General features: G+C 35.9%; 1 protein-coding gene across 2 annotated transcripts in view; it reads right to left on the minus strand.

Annotated features, from left to right (window-relative positions):
- Nucleotides 1-20,637, minus strand: part of Trmt11 (tRNA methyltransferase 11) — a 37,632-nt gene extending 16,995 nt beyond the window's left edge. The window contains exons 1-9 of one of the 2 annotated variants that reach the window (XM_090338174.1): nucleotides 20,536-20,637; nucleotides 18,404-18,469; nucleotides 16,217-16,290; nucleotides 13,183-13,264; nucleotides 13,000-13,092; nucleotides 12,603-12,737; nucleotides 11,487-11,643; nucleotides 5,421-5,501; nucleotides 1,144-1,308 (exon numbers count right to left, since the gene is read on the minus strand). In XM_090338174.1, the coding sequence (XP_090194300.1) occupies nucleotides 1,144-1,308; nucleotides 5,421-5,501; nucleotides 11,487-11,643; nucleotides 12,603-12,737; nucleotides 13,000-13,092; nucleotides 13,183-13,264; nucleotides 16,217-16,290; nucleotides 18,404-18,469; nucleotides 20,536-20,607 (925 nt within the window). In that variant the 5' untranslated portion in view covers nucleotides 20,608-20,637. Of the gene's footprint in view, nucleotides 1-1,143; nucleotides 1,309-5,420; nucleotides 5,502-11,486; nucleotides 11,644-12,602; nucleotides 12,738-12,999; nucleotides 13,093-13,182; nucleotides 13,265-16,216; nucleotides 16,291-18,403; nucleotides 18,470-19,983; nucleotides 20,001-20,535 lie in introns of those variants that run through there. The other variant, XM_090338175.1, reaches the window with a different exon arrangement.

A 20,637-nucleotide genomic window follows, 5' to 3' on the forward strand; every position in this document is an offset into this window, starting at 1 on the left:
GTTCTTCAAAAGTACCAAAGTCCTAAAAGATAAAGTAAGTTTGTGGAAGTATAATAATTAAGAAAGGCCCAAAAGATATTATGACTAAACCCAGCACCTGTCTCTGGAGTGGATCTTGTACTGAAGTAAAAAAAGATGGAATATTAAAAAGTAATCTAACAAACCTAGATGACAAACTATAGACTAAAATATTGTATCCAGTTACTGAATTAGTACCTAGACTTTAGCTCTCTCAAATGTTATTCCTGTTCTTAAGAAATACACACTAAATTACAGGGCTAAAGAACCACAGTATACCTCACTCACTCTCAATAGAGGGCTGAAATAAAAGGTTTGAACTCTGCCATTATTTAGAGATTCAGTGTCAAATTATATAGAAAAGGCAGATCTATTCTTACAGACCACTTTAAATGTCCAAGGCCTCATAAAGCATGTAAGCTGTCATGTACTTTCCTAAAGTTCAGTGGGTTCACAAGCTCAGTGGTTCACAGAACTCCAAATTTTTTTCAAGTCTTGAACAGAGATGCCAGTGAAAATAGGCACTACAAAACCATAAAGCTTGCATCTGGAGAAATGTGTGGTATCTAAAACTCTTTTGAGATTTGATAGCATAATTATAAATGACATTGTAGCTCTAGTTGGTATACTAGTAACTAACTGTAGTCACTATTAAAAAAATACATGTCTCAAAAGATAGTAAGTAAAAGAGGGTGACAGAAGGTAAGGACATAAACACAAATGGGACGATAATATATTTGTTTAAAAAACATATAATCTACTTAGTTAAATTAATAACCTGCCTTACATTCATAATTTTCTCCTCTTTACTATGTGAAGGAGTTGAGAATAACAGGAATACATATGTCTTGACACATTCTGTATTTGAAATGTAAATGCCTTTAAAAAACTAACCCCCACTCCTACTTTTTTTTTTTTTTTGGCCAGTTCTGGAGCTTGAACTCAGGGCCTAAGCACTGTCAAGGCCAGAGCTCTACCACTTGAGCCACAGAACCACTTCCAGCTTTTTCTATGTAAGTGGTACCAAAGAATTGAACCTGGGTCTTCGTGCATGCTAGGCAAGCACTCTACCACTAGGCCAAACTCCTGGCCCCTGCTCCTACTTTTGTATAAAAATACACTTACGATCGGTGATAATGGCATCAAAATATGCACACTTTCTCCAGGAAGGTTTAGATGCATCTGAAACGAGGACATCAAGGTAATACTTCTCTAAACCATACTGACGAAGGTTTGCCCTGATATTTTCATCTGGACCTCTCCATTTCTGGTTTTTCCTACTTGCTTTTCCTGAAATGCAAGAAAAAGCAAAGCAGACTATTAAATCAATCAGAACGTTTTTATGTCCTATTGTTTGTCTAAATGTAATGCTTTAATTCACTAAACCCATATTCACTCACATAAGATTAGCTTTTACTTAAAAATAAGCCATATAATGAATGACTGTTGTCCTTAAGGTACTATGTTATCTCTCATCTTTTTTGCTGTCCTTTGGTTATCTCATATTGTTACAGTATCTCACTTTGTTACCTGATATATCGGATATATTTGTATTTGGTTATTTGAAATTGAATATGGAAGGGGGGAAAACAAGATGAGGGACAGAGGTGGGGGGGAGGGAAATGGAGACCAAGACATGTGAAAGGGTATCAATGTATGTGAATTAATGCACCTTCTATCTGGCAAATATCATGTAACCCTTCTATTAATAACAATAAAAAATGTATGAAAAAAATCTTATTTTTGTGAATAAAATGAAATATTTTCCCCCAGGGTCTGGGCACTGTCCTGGAGCTTTCTCAAGGCTAGTGCTCTACCACTTGAGCCACAGCTCCATTTCTGACTTTTTCTGTGTATGTGGTATCAAGGACTGGAACCCAGGGCTTCATGCATGCTAGGGAATCATTACCACTAGGCCACACTCCAGGTCCCAAAATGAAACATTTTTTAAAATGTTAAGCTCTATAAACATTTTTTAAACAATAAATGTACTTGTGTCTGATCTTTTTCTGTCACTTTTCAAGTAAAATCGCCCTGAAATAGTCAATATTTCCTAAGTATAAAGTATTTACTACATGAGCAGAACATAACCCTTTCCTGCAGCAATAAACAGTCCCATGAAGAGATAGGACCAGATCAGATACATGAAACTGAAATGAATAATGCTTACTTGGCAAACATAGCAGCTGTGACCATGAAGAATGCAAGCAAAATGGAAACATTACTGATGAAAAGTGGGGGCTGAGAGATGGCTGAAAAAGTTCAAAGCTTGCAGCTTTGGAGACCTAAGTGGAACCCATGATTAGATCAGAGAAACTACAAGGAAAAACAAGCTCAGACAAACAGCTTGAGATAATCATGATATACCTTTGGGTACTTTTAGAACATTCAGAAAGACACAGAAAATCAGCAGGTTGCTAAAATCTGGACTATATATATGGAGTGATATCAGTTTATAAACAAGTTCAATGTATCAGAATGAGTGACTTTTTTTTTCTTGACCTAGAGCTCATTCTATAGTTATTCTTTTACACTGATATATGTATTTTATTACCTATTCAATGACAAAAAACCAAAACAAAAAAACATGAAAATCAAAAGAGGAATGATAGGACTGAACAACATGCAGTGTGACAGGAAGAGGGGCAAAGACAGATGCCTGGAGAGAAGCGGGTGTAAACAGAGATCAAAGGAAATCACAGTCTTCAGGAGACTGAGATAAAACAGAAAAGTAAAAGTACCACTTGATGAAACACTGTCTAGGGAACCAAGGTTTGTGAAGGTCAGTAAGTGTTTTCAGCAGAACAGTAGGCACAGAAAATAGAAATGAATGGCTGAAAGAAGGTGAAAAAAAAGAAGAGAAATCCTAAATTTTCAGGAAGCATTTTGGTAAGAGCAGAAAACAAAGTGATAATCAACAGATACCTGTAAGATAAATAGAAAAGGTCCTGCTCTTTCAGAGTGGAAGAAACATAAGAACATTTCAAATAGTCTAAGAGATTAGAACACAGAGAACTAGGGACTTACTAGGACTACACTGGATTGAAGAAATGATACTCAAACCGAATCCTAACCCCATAGATTTTCTTAAAGCAAACAAGCTGTGTCTACTAAACACAAACTGTAGGAAGTCACCCCTTGCCTACTCTAACATATGGCACACAAACATTGCCTGCTTATATACACTATTAAGAATATTAACTCAGAATTGGATAGGTCATATAATTCTATATTCTACTTACAAAAGTTTAACCATATAGATATATATTACATATATTTGTTTGCATGTAAATATATGTCTATATATAAAGATGCAAATGAATTGCAATTATTTGATTTATATAAAATATAACTTAGCAAAATCATCAATAAAACAACCCCCAATATATATATTTGTATTTGGTTATTTGAAATTGGATAGGGAAGGGGGGAAAACAAGATGAGGGATGGGGGTTGGGGGAAGGGAAACAGGGACCAAGACATGTGAAAGGGTATCAATGTATGTGAATTAATGCACCTTCTATCTGGCAAATATCATGTAACCCTTTTATTAATTACAATAAAAAATATTTTAAAAAAAAAACAACCCCCGGGCTGGGAGTTTGGCCTAGTGGTTAAAGTGCTTCCTAGCATGCATGAAGACCCAGGTTTGATTCCCTGGTACCACATATAGAAAAAAGCCGGAAGTGGTGCTGAGGCTCAAGTGGTAGAGCTCTAGCCTTGAGAAAGTCCAAGGACAGTGCTCAGGCCCTGAGCTCAAGCCCAGGACTGGCAAAAAAAAAAAAAAAGAAAAACAACCCCCAATATATGTGGACTCTAAAAGCAATTACTTCTTATCTTTTTCATTGCTCCTATAATCCAGAATATTTCAAGATTCAATTGAAAAGCTTGAGAAAGCTTTGAAAAATTCAGTTCTTAGTAAAACCCAGTTTTTGACCTTGAGGTTTTCATCTGTGTGATATATTTGAATTCTGTACTATAAGCAATGTATATTTTAATAAACAGTCTCATATAAATTATTATGCAGAGAACATTCAAATCAGTATCAATAAATAAGATGCTTACATTGTACTAGCAAACCTCATTAAATTAGCAGGTAAGATATGCATAAGGATAAATTGGTTGAAAGAAAATATTAAATTAAACATAAAGTTTAAAATGTTGTACATTAAAAAAAAGAATATTAACTCATTTTTCCTCCAAATTTCTTGCGTCAAGGTAAGAAAAAAGGTTACCAGTTTAAGTTCTGAGTGAAGAATTATTAAACAATGGATTCAAGCAGCCAAGCTTCAGTGGCTTAAGCCTGTAATTCTAGCTACTCAGAAAGCTGAGGCCTGAGGATCACAGTTCAAAGACAACCCAGGCATGAAAGTCCATGAGACTCTTATCTCTAATTAACCACCAGGAAACCAAAAGTGGCACTGTGGCTCAAGGACAGCACCTAGGCCAGGAGTTCAAGCTTCATGAACAAAAAAGGATTCAAGCTACAATAGTACAATATAAATATTAAAGATAAAATAATATTTTAAACTTTTCTGATAAAAGGAAATATATAATTCAATTCCATCATTAAGAAGTCTTTGTAATTTTTTTTCCTGTCCTAGGGCTTGAACTCAGGGCCTATGCACTATCCGGGGGTTTTCTAATGCTAGCACTCTACCACTTGGCCACAGCACCACTTCTGGCTTTTTTTGTGTATGTGGTACCAAGAAATTGAACCCAGGGCTTCATGCATGCTACGCAAGCACTCTACCCCTAGGCCACACTCCTGGCCCAGTCTTTGTAATTTTAAACATTTACTGCAGTTGCCTCAAAAGTAAAATAGCTTCTTATATCAAGAATCTCAATTAAAATTAAATTTACTCTTATCTAAAGTGTTTCAAAGATGTCTTGGTCAGTTACAGAAATTAAATCATATACTTTGTTGAGTAGGTAATAATCATGTGTATTCAGTGTACAACAATTGACAAAATGGATGGTGGTAATCTAACATATACACTTAAGTATAAATATACATATTTGTGTGTGTGTGTATATATATATGTTTTCTTACATACACTATGATTACAAAATGGCTATTCCCTTTCTTTTACTTCTGTCCCAAGCTTCAAGTTCACAATCTTATCCCTTTATAAAAACAAAACATCTCTTACTACTACTGAAAATAGCTCTGGGAGATGGAGGGACTTTTTTTGCTACTCATGCTTGTATTCTCTAAAATCATTTTGCACACAGTAGGTCACTTTATAACATGAAGATATTCAATAAAGTTTTATTATGAAAATTAGTGAAACTATAAAGTTTTACTATAAAACGTAGTAATTTTGTATTTTAAACATTAAAATAACATGGGGAATAATCTTATGATTTTAGAGATTTATTTGTCTACAAGTTCTACTCACCCAAGCCATGAACTGTGTTGTAGTCTATGTCTGTCCCGTACACATATGCACCAAAATGAGCAGAGGCTATTAGGAGGCCACCTGAAACAGCACATAATTATCATATGCCAGCCAGGAAAGTACCACACTGCTGCTTCTTTCCCAATTAAATGATCTGAGTCTTATAAACTAGCTTTAGGCAGAACACCCTGAAATAACTCCAGCTATGTTTTTGCAAGTCTTAAAATAAAAATGAAGGAATAAACCCCATAAGCTGAACTCACCACCAAACTGGCCTCAAATCAGTAATTGATGTCTGTTCTGGCACTGCTACTTCACACACACACCACACAGAGAACATTAGCTTTTTTTGGTAAAAATAATGTATAGTTAGGAATTTTCATTTATTTAGGAATTTTCATTTATTTTGAGGTTTATGTATACTTTTCTTTAAAATGAACACATAAAGCTGTTTATACAAAGAGCTAAAAATAAATAAATTCTTAAGATTGAGCTTAATTCCCACTAAATTAATGTTTCAAATAAATGAAGAGACCATAATTCATATGTATAATATTAATTCTACAAGTTAATAATGTCCTATTTTAAAATGTTGTTATCCTTGAAGTAACCAAGTATCTTTGGTATATACTAAAATATAAACTTCTAACTATCATCAAACAGAAGTAAAACAATTAATATAATTATTTTTCAGTTTTATTATTTCTATGGAAGAATGAAAGCAAATGTTCCAAGACAACTTGAGTACTCTTAAATAATTTGATAGGTGAAACCAATTCAATCACAAAGAAAAGTCATAATAACTTTTAAATGAAATCCTTTAAAATAAATAGTATTTTTACAATTCAAGGAAATATAATCACAAGGTTAAACTTTTAATGACTGCATTTTTCGTTCACATTTTTATTCGTTCAAATTAATATGCTTTTACTGCTTGAGCAAATCCTAATTAGCTCAATATAGAAAGTTCTGTCTCTAAGCTGACATCAGAAATGTATTTTTAGGGGCTAAAAACAAGCACAGATGTAGACAAAGGAAGGGGGTTCTTTTCTTATGTCTTCGTGAAATGGAACCTCAAAGTCCTGTGATGGGTAGTGCCTCCAAAGGGTCAAGATCTACAAATTAGTCATGTTCCTTTCATAGCCATTTAAAACATAGTCTGGTAATGTTACTTAGAATTACTTTGTTCATAAAAATAATTCTGACTAGTTTTTATGAGAGCCCTTAAGGAAGAGCAGAACCCAAAACTTAGGTTCCTCTCACACTACCTGCTGAATGTGATTATGTGATCTCAGGATTCACAATTCGGGAAGGAACTGCTCGTGATGACTCGAATACTCAAAGTCACTTCACCCAAATCAGGAATTACTACAATTCTGCCAGTTAAGGCAGATACTCACCTAGAAGAACTAGTTGTCAAGGGGAACACATAAGCTTTCCTGTGCTTCCTTAAACAGAACCTTATCCATTTGGTTACAGTGAGTTTTGAGAAGACCCAATTTACAGTACACTGCTGAAAGGAGATGAATAATCTGTTAGACTGCATCTGTTAGTTAACTTTGTGCCTTTTAAGCTTTTAAGATAAATTGTAATAAATTGGCTTCTCTACACTAGTCACTGGGAACTCACTGTTAATCATTTAGTGGTTCTTTAAACTGAAACATTTTTTACATTTCCTTATACCTCAGTTGGGGGTTTTTCTTAGAAGCTTGTTTTGCTTTTTATTTTTTGTTTTTTTTTCGTAGAAGCTTTTTTGGTGGAAGAAGGGACAATAAAACAAAGAGGGTGAGATGTTGAGGAGGCAAGAAATGGGACTCATCATTTCTGTTTAGGCTATTAAAAGTAAAAATATCTCGTAAGTGATGCAGACTAGCAACTCGTTTCAATAGCTCATTGCCTAAAGTGGAGCCATTTTAAGGTAAGGGGAATATCTTGCTGGCAAAAAAATAAAAATAGGTAAATGGACTTTATTCCATGACAAAGAAATTAATTCATGATTATTATCTTTAGAGAATTAAATGGAAAGCTTTGAAAATGAGACTGGGCTTTGGTTTTGCTAGGAAATAGGGAGAAAAGAAAGTTGGCAGTATTACTACATCTAGCCTAATCTTCCCAAGCAGGAACTTTACTTAAACTTGATACCTGAACAATAACAACCACCACCACCTATTAAAAACAGTCACTATGCGACAAATCATAAGACTCGGGAAAAGAGAGTATAAAAACTTGTGCACACAATAAGAGCAGAGAATGTTACAAACATCTACTGAGACACAATAACCAAAACTCCTCTTTCCTCTCTTGTAGACTGATTCAGAACTAAATCAGTTTCCTAACACCTGAATCCTGTGGCTATCATTTTGCAATGACAAAATTTAGAAAGAACTATAAATTCTTTTCCTTATACTTATGAATCATTTAGAGGTATAGAAAACCAAGAAATACATATTAGTCTCTTGAGTATAGTCTCATTACTAGAAGAACTGACTTACTTGAGAAAAGAGACAAGAAGGAATCAAACCTATAGCATCAGAGCCTTAAACTTAGAATAATACTTAGAACAATATCACATACTTGTACCAATTATTTTAATTGTGAAGAAAAAACTATACATTTATGATTTAAGCCTTGATTTCTACCAGCTGCAAGTTATGAGAATTTTCCAAGTTAATCATGAAGGAAATTGGAAAATATCAGTTCTTAATCTAATTTTTCATCATCATCACTTAGTATTAGCATATCTTAGTCTTTTTCCAAAAAGGAATCTAAGTCTCAAACAAAATAATCAATGATAATCACTTGTTTATTAAACGTCTATCATAATAAGAATGACAACACCCTAGGAATATTATCTAAATATTATCTAATTATCTATCTCACTTAATCTTCATAATCCTCACAACTGCCAGCTTATAGAAGATGGAACTGCAACCAGCCAAATGAAGAATCTTGCCCAAGTTAAGTAACAATTGTAAGTAAACCTTTCAAACTCCATACTATATAAATATTCTTTATACTGTGCTAACTCTTTTGAGGTCAGCAACAACTGAAATAAGAATTCATTAGTTTGCTTCTATACTTTGGATGTTAAATACCCCCATAAGCCCATGTGTGAAAGCCTTGTGTCCTCAGAGTGGTGCTAAAACTGGAAGATAGAAAAACCTTTAGGAGTTGAAGCTTAGTTCACTGGATTACTGGCAGGGGTGATCTTGAAGGGGACTGGGAAATCTCTAGCCCTTTCTTCTTTCTCTTCTTCTTGGCTGTGAGGTGCAGTTTGCTCTGCCACATGCTCCCAACACTGCCCTCTGGCATCCAGAGAGACAAACAGCAATGGATCCATCCACCTGATTATGAAACTGAGCCGAAATAAATTCTGTCTCTTCCTAAGTTATCTCAGGTACTCTGTCACAGTGATTCTCTTACTAACATGCCAATTAGATAAACAAAAGCAAATATGATACTAAGCAAATGGAAATATGTAAAACAATACAGATAATAACTGTGCATATCAAATCTTGTACCATATCACAGAAGGACTGGACCATTATAGGTAGTCCATACATTCATGGTGATTATGCCTTTAGCTATCCTCATATCAGAACAGAAGCATCTCCTAAGTGCTGAGAGCTGACTCCATAGTATATATCTTTCCTGTTTGGAAAATGGAGGCATACATTATTTTTTTAAAAAAATTAACACTGAAATGAGAATATGTTTGCTAAACAGAATGCTCATAATGCCATTCTAAAAACACAGTAACAAATTCTCTAAAAGAAAAAAAAAACAGAAGTATTTAGGAAGGGAAGATTTCAAACTTACTCTATAACCATAAAATCATAAGCCTTGAGTATTGTATGGTTCAAAGCCAGTCCAGGCAGGAAATTCCATGAGACTCTTATTTCCAATTAGCCACCAGAAAATAAGAAGTGGCACCATGGCTCAAATGGTATAGTTCTAGTCTTGAAGACCTCAGGGACAGTACCCAGGTCCCAAGTTCAAGCCCCACATATGACAAAAAAAAGAAAGAAAAAGAGAAAAGGGAATATATTTGAACTTACAAAAATACTTTTAAAATACGAAATCAAAAGTAAAAACTACGATAAACTATGGTAATGGAGGAGGGAACAGAGGTATCTACTTCTCTAATCCTTCAGAAGGCACTATCCGTGTGTGTGTGTGTGTGTGTGTGTGTGTTCTGTGTATCAGTTTTTCAGTAGAAAAGTAAGACTCCACCAGAACACAATGAAGTTGGGGGCGGGGGGAGAGGGGAGAGAGGATATGAAGAGTGACTCTTTTTTCAGTGAACCTTATTGTATAGTTCTACACTATGGAAACAGCTGACATTCTATATTCAAAAATAGCATAAAAGATGGCAAGAGATTTAGAATATAGGGCATTCTTTCTTCTACTTTCATTCTTATAACTGTTCTGTAAAGTTTGATGTTGAAGAGGACAGCACTTATAGAATAATATAGACAGAAAAGAAAAAAAAACTGAGGAGGGTGGGAAATATAGAGACACTAGTAGAGTCAGAGTCCCCTACTAGGGAGCTAATTCAACGACAAATAATGAAAAATTTTCACATTGGCTAGAAATTTCTTGATGAGAAATCATTTCTTCCTAGTTATATATGGTTATATTGTGGTATAAGAGTTGGCAGGAAAGACCTAGTGCAAAGAAGCAACACTACAGTAGAGGTTAAGAGCACACATGAGTTCTAATTTGACTAAGTTTCAACCTTTGAAACATATATATTGCACCCCTTAGCCACATCACTGAAGTTCCCTGGCTTCCTTCAGAGCATTTTATTAAGTAGCTATCCTAAGAGTTAACTTAGAGACTAAAAGTATACAGCATAGAATATGACACAAATACTAGCATTGTATTAGAATGCTCAGAGAAAGACAGATAGAGAGAAACACTAATCACACACTGAATCACCTGGAGTTAGTCAGACCAAACTAAAAATGACTACTTTCTAGGTATGTATAACATCAGGCAAAAACAACATCAAGCAGGGAAAACTCTTTAGTCATATGAAGAATCCTTGAAATTCAACATCTTGCAGTGAATTATGTAAACCTACCAATCAATGCAGGCAGAACCCAGGTCATATTCACAGAAGGAAAGATTAATCCACTGATACAGTCACAATTATTTCCACACTTAAAATTTCCCACAAACCAAATAAAAAATAAGCTATTTTAACTATTCTCCATCCAACTATGTATGTACTTAAAAAATACAAGTATCTTTCTTCTTTAATCTTTCATTCAACTCTTTCTTCCTTCCAAGGCTTTTCCCATGTCAATAACCTCTAAGGCTTTTACAACGTTACGACCAAGTATGCGCCTGAAAGTTTTTCTGCTGTAAAAATTATCCTGATGCTCCCTCTAGTGGCTTACATGGCATAAGACCTGTAAGAACCACAAAACTCTAATCAGCTTCATTTTTTTTTTTTTTTTTTTTGGTGCCAGTCCTGGGCTTGGGCTCAGGGCTTGAGCACTGTCCTTGGACTTTCTCAAGGCTAACATTCTACCACTTGAGCCTCAGCACCACTTCGGCTTTTTGCTATGTATGTGGAGTACCGAGGAATCGAACCCAGGTCTTCGTGCATGCTAGGCAAGCACTCTACCACTAGGCCAAACTCCCGGCCCCTCAGCTTCACTTTTGAAGTGGCAAAAAGTGTTTACATACTGGCTATTGTACATGTATGAGGTTACCTCTTAGTCACTAACCAGTGACAGAAGATGATTTTATCCATTTAACCTATCACCAAAAATGTTAACCATCATCTCCACTAGTATACATAAGTGAAACGTTATTTATTTATTTATTTAGCCAGTCCTGGGCTTGAGCTCAGGGCCTGAGCCCTGTCCTTGGGCTTTCTTAAGGCTACAGCTCTACCACTTGAGCCTCAGCACCACTTCTGGCTTTTTTCTATATATGTGGTTCCAAGGAATCAAAGCCGGGTCTTCATGCATACTAGGCAAGCACTCTACCACTAGGCCAAACTCCGGGCCCCAAGTGAAACATTATTATAGTCTAATAGTGAATACCAAATACCTGTTCCAACAAATGGATCAAAGACAATGTCATTTTCTTTTACTTTTCCGTGGTTAGCCATGATGAATGACAAACCAGCATCCATGCTTGTATTTCCAATAAAATGTCTCTTTTTGACACTATATGACTCAATCAGCTCTCTCTGTCCATCTGCAATCTAGATCAAAGATATTTTTCAAATTAGTGCAACCATATAGATTTAAAATAATCATTTACAACAAAACTACAGCATCCTGCTGATGAGAACTTCTTTTAACTTACTACTGCTCAAAATTTCCTTTAAAATAATGTAGTTAAGACAATTATGGATAGTTTTTTTTTTCTTTTCTTTCCTGCCAGGGGTTAACTATAAGCTTTCCCCACCTATTGTTTCCTAATAACAACAATCAACAAGATTAAGTCTCACATTCCACTCACTCATAGCTTCAGGAAAGTGAGAACTATTTTTGTAATCCCATTTATCTTCAGAATGGAAGGCCTACATGGGATCCAAAATCTTGATCATAGCACTCTGCCTCGCTCAGCTTTATTTTAAAGTCTAGAATTCCTGGCTAAATCGTCCTTTAAATCTTGTCTTCAAATCACCATTTATAACTTCTTTCTTGGTTATACATCTGTAAGACTTATACTTCAAAGGAACCTGTGGAAAATAATCACCTATTTTTCATTAATTGGAATCATACAAGAATTTCAACATTTTTAGCTCCTTTTAAATCATACATATAAAAAGCCAAATAGAAAGATTTAACATTTCATTTGATTTTATTTTTTAATTTGATGCTGCTCTATTCTGCAACAATAAAGACTAAGCCAAGAGCCTAAGCCAGTTAGGCAATTGCTGTCTGTACCAGTGAGCAATACCCTACCTAATCCACATTTGGATTTTTTTTCCAGGACTGGGACTTGAACTTAAGGTTTCATACATTGCTCAGCTTTTTCATACACAGCTCAAGCTCTGTCTCTTGAGCCACACTCCCAGTTTCAGCTTTTTGCTTACTAATTAGAGATGAAAAATTTCCAGTTCTCTTCCTCAGGCTAGAAGTAAGCCACCAGTGTCCGGCCCCACTTAGTTTTCAAAGGGACAAAATGAGACAAGTAGAAATAACACTTGCTTACCCATCTACCAAAATAAATATTATGTGGATTTTCTGGTATGCAATTTGGGTCCAGACCATAATCCTCTAAAACAGAGAAGATATGTTGTGGTTTCTTTAAGTTTACTTTTCCTTCAAATGGCAGAAACTCAAGTGCCTAAAATGAAGAAATAAATAAAAATAAAATCATTTAATGCCCTATGAAATTTTACAAGAAAAATAAGTGTTTATCTAACAACACTTACCATGTATGTTTGGTGTCAACATTAATTAAGATAAAACATGCAAGTGCCTAATACAAAATATACATACTTCACAGATATTACATATTCTAAGTATTTTAATAAAGTACACTAATAAATCAATAACAGCTAAACACATAAAATCTATAATTTTTTGGTTTTATGAAATTCACTCACATCTATTCTTTTGATTTTTTCTTCTTGTGTCAATGTTTTATTGAATGTATGAATCTTTATTTTATATGTAGAATCTGAATGTAGATACGGAACCTAAAACAGAAACAGGTAATTTTTTTAAGCTTAGGAATTCCACAGAATCTACACACTTATATCTATATAAAACCACATTTCACTACGCACCATCTTCTCCACAGGATAATTTTTAAGAGAAGTATACAGCTCCTCAGGAGATTTTCCATGACCCCATAGTTCAAAAATAGATCTAGGAAATAAATAATTGGTACTAACCTCAGTAAAGAACTTAGTTCAGACAGTAATACATAACAAGTTATTTCACTAGCTCTTTGTGCTTGTTTAACTAAACAATTACATCTATGTTTCTAAGCTATAAATGAGAAGTACATATCCTGGAAATAAATATAACAAGTTCCAACTACACAAAAAAGCTGACTCTTATAAAAGAGGGATATACAATATAAGGTTGCTAGGAGCACTGGGCACAGTGGCTCACACCTGTAATCCTAGCTACTCAGGAAGCTGAGATCTGAGGATCGTGGTTTATAGCCAGGCTGGACATTAAAGTCCATGAGACTTTTATCTGCAGTTAACCACTAGAACACCAGAAGTGGTACTGTGGCTCAAAAGGAAGGGTGGTAGCCTTGAGCTGAGGAGCTCAAGGACAATGCTCAGGCCCAGAGTTCAAGCCCAACAAGCGATTAAACAAAAAAAAAAAAAAAGAAAGAAAAAGAAAGGAAGATTGCAAGATTGCTAGGGACTGAGCTGAGGTAGATAGGCCCATCACCGTATTCTTGCACTAGATTAAATGTTACAAGGTAGTAGATGGATAAAAAGTTACCATCTAATTTTTCCTCATAAGACAAATTAAGAGCCTGTGATTGTATATAGATTCCCTTCTTGAATACTTGTTTGTTAAACACATCATTTGAATATGATGTAAAAATCAATGTTAATAAATTCTTTAACTAAAAAAGGCACAATTAATATTACTTGCTAATATTTATTAATAACTCAAAATATTGAGATTTCTAAAAATGGATATTCTATACTAAAGATAAAAATTAATCCTCAGTTTCTATTTTACCATGAAAAGTTCTGAATTTAATGTTGGAAATCTATGCAAATACTATCTTGAAAGTGAATTCTTCTTTTTCTTACTATTGAAGCTATGGGACAAAGACCTTCAAAGTCATACTACTTTTTTTGTTTGTTTCATATATTTTATTTATTTATTTTTTTGCCAGTCCTGGGCTTGAGCTCAGGGCCTGAGCACTGTTCTTGGACTTTCTCAAGGCTAGAGCTCTACCACTTGAGCCTCAGCACCACTTCCGGCTTTTTTTCTATGTATGTGGTACCAAGAAATCGAACCCGGGTCTTCATGCATGCTAGGCAAGCACTCTACCACTAGGCCAAACTCCTGGCCTGTCTCATATATTTTAGATAATCTTGCTATATAGCCCATGTAGGCTCATAACTCACATAACTCATAGCCGCTATAACCCAGTCTTCTTGCCTCCATACAAGTACTGAGATTACATGTGTATACTACCAAGTAATACTATCAATACTATTTTTCTTTCTTTTTTTTGGGGGGGGGGAGCTTGGTTAGTCATGGGGCTTGAACTCAGGGTCTGAGTACTGTCTCTGAGCTCTTTTGCTCAAGGATAGTACTCTACCACTTTGAGCTATAGCTCCACTTTCAGCTTTCTGAGTGGCTAATTGGAGATAAGAGTCTCCAGCCTAGGCTGGCTCTTAATGTCCATCATCAGATCTCAACCTCCTGAGTAGCTAGGATTACAGGTGTGAGCCACCAGTGCCCAACAATAATATTATTCTTACTTAACAATTTTTTCATGTATGCCTCAGCTACACATTACAATAAAGATATACAATGAAGAAGTCATTATATATGACTTAATATTACGCAATTAATTCTACTGATCATTAAATATATGAATAAGAAGCCATGAGCTTTAAAAGATGAACATAACATATGTGAAAATGGAACTGAGTATACTGAGGTAATGGCTGGGGGCTGGAACAATGGGAGGGGTGATAGTGGTCAAGATGCACTATACTCATAACTGTAAGGTTGAAATGAAACGTCTTTGTGCAACTACTTAAAGATAATTTAATTTTTTAAGTGTCCTAGTTCCTTTTACTCATATAACTATTTTAAACCTAACAAGCCTTATCTTTGGAATTCAAACATCTCATCGAACCATAAATTTTAATATAATACAAAATAGTAATAAATTATTCAAAGAGTGTTTTTTGGTTACATTCTAGGCACTGAATTCAGGCTCATGCTGAGCAGGCACTCTACCACTTGAGCCATACCCTTGAGCTCTTCCCATGGGCTTGGTTTCTGGAGGTTAATTGGAGATAAGAGTCTCAGATCCCTTTGTGCCATGCTGACCTTGATCCTCAGATCTCTGCCTCCTGAGTAGCAGGCATGAGCCACCGCGCCCAGCTAGTTATTCTTATTTAATAAATGACACCCATTGATAAACCTCAATTTAAGAAGCTAGATTTGAGGTAGTAGCCAATTCAATAGTATATAACAAGCTATAAAGTATTGTAAGCCATTTAAATAAAACTAGATATATACAAATTTTTATTTGCATTGTATTAATTCAGTACAATCTCTAAGGAAAAGTTTTCAACCATCTACCAACAGGTTCAGGAAAAAAAATAAAAGCAAGTGTTGATCAAAGAAACAATTTTGAAGGAACAAACATGTCAATGACAAAATCTAAAACAATGAAAAACTTGGCTAATTTATACTAAAAAATGTCATTAGAATTTATTTCTCTACCAAATAAAACAGCTGAATGCATTTCATGGCAGTCCTTTCATTTATCATCTTACAGTTTACCACTCTGCTCATCCAACTAAAAATCAAGAATGGTTGTTATTTTTATTTCTTTGGTTACAATCCTATGTAAAAATATACTATGTATGTCTCATACTATAATCCACTTAAAAATGCTGAAGAAGAGTTTCGACATTTCATTTCTACATTTCAGTAATTAGGCCTCCTCTTTTCCCCATCCACTGAAAAGCATGAAACTGCAAGCTCCACTCATTTCTCTCCATAATCATCCTTTTTACCTTGGGGGAAAAAACTGGGCACAGTAGTTACACAAAGTATGGTGTACAAACATGCAAGAGAACATAGTAAAGTATCTCTTACTTGGCACACACTGTCCGTTTCATTAAGTTTCTTGCAATATCTTCAGAGGGAATATTAAGAATCCAAAATGGAGACTGAAAGAAATAACATGTTCTTTACTTCTTAAGAGCTAAAAACTTGAACACTTAGATTCAAGAAGTCAATAGGAAAAAGTCCTATGTTCTACTTTAATGTAGTAGTACCTGATTTAATTCTAATCAAAACTGCAATCAATGACAGTAAAAAGGTAAATTATTTTAATAGGTAACCTGTTAGGATAATATACCACAATATGAGAACTCTTTTACAAATGACTATATAAATGAAAATAATGAAGATATTAGTTTTTCTGTCTCTTCACATAGCCTGACTATGGAATACAGTTGTAGAAACTTTTTTTTAAAATATCAGTGGTAACCTTTTTTTTTTTTTCCCACGCTGGGGCCTGAACTCAGGGCCTTGGTACTGTCCTTGAGCTTTCTCAAGGCATTTGAGCCACAGCATCACTTCTGGCTTTTTCTGTGTATGGTTACTGAGCAATCGAACCCAGGGCTTTGTACATACTAGGTAAGCACTCTACCTTTCTACCCAGCCTGCATTTCTTACAATGTAGTTATTTTACTTTCTTTGTTGGTCTGAGGGCTTGAACTCAGAGCCTGGGTACTATCCCTGAGAGTTTTTGTTGTTGTTTTGTTTTTTGATAGTTTGTTGGAAAATTTGTGACAAACTTTCCAGTCCAGGATAAATTTCACATTCCTCAGATCTCAGCCTCCTGAGTAGATAGAATTACAGGCATGAGCCACTGGAGCAAGTTTATTATTAACTTCTAAGAAATCTAGTTCTTAAATTACTAAATGTTGTCTCTTTTGCTTATTTATTGCTTGTTTATTTGCTTGTTGCTTTTAGGGGTTTTTTTTGGGGGGGTTGTTTTTTTGAGAAAGAGTTTCACTATGTAATCCAGGCTGATCTTGAAATCACAGTTCTCCTGAGCGCTAGGACTACAAGCATGTAGCAGCAAATTTGGTCTTTTTTCGAGTTCTGGCCACCTGAAAAGTACGTAAGAGGCCTATGAAATATGATAGAAGTCTTGAGGTTTATTACTATCATTGACTTTTATTATCATTTTGTCTAACAACAATGAATGAGCAAGTTCCAGGTGGGTCAGGAGGAGTTTCTCAACAATGCTGTCTCAATACCTAAATGAACGGGGACTGGAGAGAGGACCCTGAAAACCCTTGCCTGAACATGCCAAGCACAGGAATATCTCACCTCAACTCATCAGTCTCATCCACTTACATCCCACTGTCTTCAGTAAGGGAGACACAAAAACTGTAAATCTGTAACTTCAGGGGACTTAAAATTTAGAACTTAAATTAATCCCTGCCATACTTTGTCTCTCTTCTTTCAATATTTGCTCTAGTTATAGAAAAATTAAAAATAATCCAAACAGAAAAAAAGGTTACCATCTTAGTATTAATTTTTATTAGGAAAAAAGTGTTGATGTAACTTGTAAATGAGTAATTATAAATTGTATAGATCTAAATATGTAGTTCTGTTAGTGATAAAGGTACAACATGTGCCTATATTAATACTATCAAAAAAAACCCAGCATATTGCAGAAATGGTAGTAAGTGGTGTTACAACTCAGGAAGAATGAAGTACATGAAAAAGAACAAATGATAACAGTACCCCCAAACTACGATTCATGTCAAAAAGGAACACATATGAATGATTTCATTTTCTATTTTCCAAATTTTCCTAAAACACTGACAACCTACAATACAAAATAGTAGAAAGCTCATAAATTCACAACCTTATATAATACAAAATTTCCAGTTTCAAAATGAGTCCCAATATATGCCCCAAATTCTGCTAAATTCTAGTATTGAACATAACTCATTAGTGATTGCCCCTTTTATCAATGAAAGGATATACATTATTGTGCAAATGTTGAAAAATTTAAAACTACAGCTGGTTTAACTGTAGAGCATTTACCTAGGCTTGGCCCCTAGCAATGGGAAAATAGAAAATAAACAAATGAATAAATAAAATGGGAGTAAATCTAAGCTACTTCCCAAAGCCAAAATATTTCCCCAAATAACTTCTAACTGATACAAATAATCAGCTAAATACTAATTTAAGTTTTACAGTTCTCATCAAATCTATTTATAAGTAAACTACATGTGATCAAATAAAAAATTACCTCACCTTTCCATAAGTTTCCTGATTATTGATGAACTGGCCTCCAAAAAGTGAAATCAAAGACTTTATTTCCTGTATTAGAAATATGATAGAGAGAACATATTATAAATATGGATTTAATATCTTCTAAGAACCACAGGTTGAATATGATTAGCATAAATCTGATATATACAGACACTGATATCTACCAAAGGTATTTAGGTTTCAAAGCAGGTGCAAAAGAGATTTTGTAGCCACAACCATGGTTAAGTAATTTCTGGAAAACTTTTAAACAACAGGGTTGATTTAGGAAAAAAAATAAAAAAGGACAAGGGGCTAGGAGTTTGGCCTAATGGTAGAGAGGTTGCCTAGCATGCACAAGGACCTGGGTTTTATTCTTTGGTACCATACACACAGAAAACGCTGGAAGTGGTGCTGTGGCTCAAGTACTAGAACATTAGCTTTGAGAAGGCCCAAGGACAGTGCTCAGGCCCTGAGTTCACACCCCAGAACAGGCAAAAAAAAAAAAAAAAAGGAAAAGAAAAAGACTCAATCAGTAAATACCTTGACTTTGAAAGGACAAAAGAAGACTCAGACACTAAAGATTAGTAAATCTGATAACTAATAAAAACAAAATGAAATGTTAAACATGATTTGAGGTCATTTAAAAAGAAATAATTACTGTGGAATAATTACTACGCACAAATATATCAAGTTAACCTTTGTTCATCCTAGAACTAGGAGAGCTAAGTCAAAAGTACTTTAAGTGCATCAGGGATACAAAGCTGAAGTCCAATTAGTTGATTTCCTCTTCAAAATACTCATGAAGGCCGAGAGTTTGGCCTAGTGATAGAGTGTTTTCCTAGCATGCACAAAGACCCAGTTTCAATTCCTCAGTGCCACAGAAAAAGCTGGAAGTTCAATGGAATTCTATGCTGTCATCAGAAAGAACATAGCCCCATTTGTAAGGAAATGGAAAGACTTGGGAAAAATCATATTAAGTGAAGTAAGCCAGACCCAAAGGAACATAGGCTCAATGTGTTCCCTCATTTGTAATAATTAGTACAAACCTTGGACTCTCCTGGCAGAGGATTACAATAGCTCAAAACCTAGATACAGAAGACCATATAGGATGAGGCTAAATTAAAGGACTTCCAGGATATGCAAACAAGAGCCATATAATGTGTGATTGTTGTTCTTAATGTACTGTTATTTCTCATCTCTTTTGTTGTCTCTTGGTTACAGTATCTTACCTTGATATCTGGCATATTATATACATATATATATATATATGTTTATTTGTTTAGGAAGGGGGAAAACAAGATGAGAGGAGGAGTGAGGGGAGGAAAGTGGGGACAAAAACATGAGAAAGGGTATCAATATGTGTGAAGTAATGCACCTTCTATCTGGCGAATATAACTGTAACCCTTCTATTAATTACAATAAAAAAAGAAAGAAAAAAAAAAGCTGGAAGTGGTGCTGGCTCAATTGGTAGAAAGCTAGCCTTGAGGAAAGCCCAAGGACAATGCTCAGGCCCTGAGTTCAAGCCCAGGACGGACACACACACACACACACACACACACACACACACACACACACACACACACCTGGTTGGGTGCCCTTGGCTCACGCCAGTCATCCTAGCCACTGGGGAGTTCTGAGGGAGATATTTCAAGGTTCGAACCGCCCCCTCCACCGCGGGACAACGCATTCCATCATCGCAGGCATTCCGAAGATGTCACCTGAGTGAAAACACTTCCCGAGTCTTCCAGCACCCCACCGAGCTTGGGCCGTCAATTCTGACGCGGACATCACCAGGCCACTAGGCGGAGCACGCCCGTGGGACCCCCCTCCATCCTCCTCAGCGGGACAGCAGGCATGCTGGTTCGCCTTCCCCACGACAGAAGCGCGGACCCGCGCAGCGGAATCCAGGAACCGGATCCCCCCCAAAAAAGTTTGATCTGGGCCTGCCCCCGCACGCACCCCGCGCCCGGTCCAGACTCCTCATCTAGCGGCCCCAGGACTGGGACGTGTGTGTGCAGCAGGGCACCCCCCGCAATCGTCGGGTACTCTGGAAATGCGGGTGGAATCCAACCAGGATCCCGCCCAGCCCCCGCCCTGGGCGGACCTCCCCCTGTCGCGGAGAGTGCCACACTCACCGGCAGCCGGAACTCCAGGTGCTCCTGTGCCATGAGAAGGAGGTACCTGTTCAGGTGGCAGGACGGCGCCATGGCAGCCGTCTGGCGTACGCACGAGCGGTT

This window comes from Megascapheus bottae, chromosome 8, assembly GCF_031878675.1.
Source record: "Megascapheus bottae isolate mThoBot1 chromosome 8, mThoBot2.hap1, whole genome shotgun sequence".
Taxonomy (NCBI): domain Eukaryota; kingdom Metazoa; phylum Chordata; class Mammalia; order Rodentia; family Geomyidae; genus Megascapheus; species Megascapheus bottae.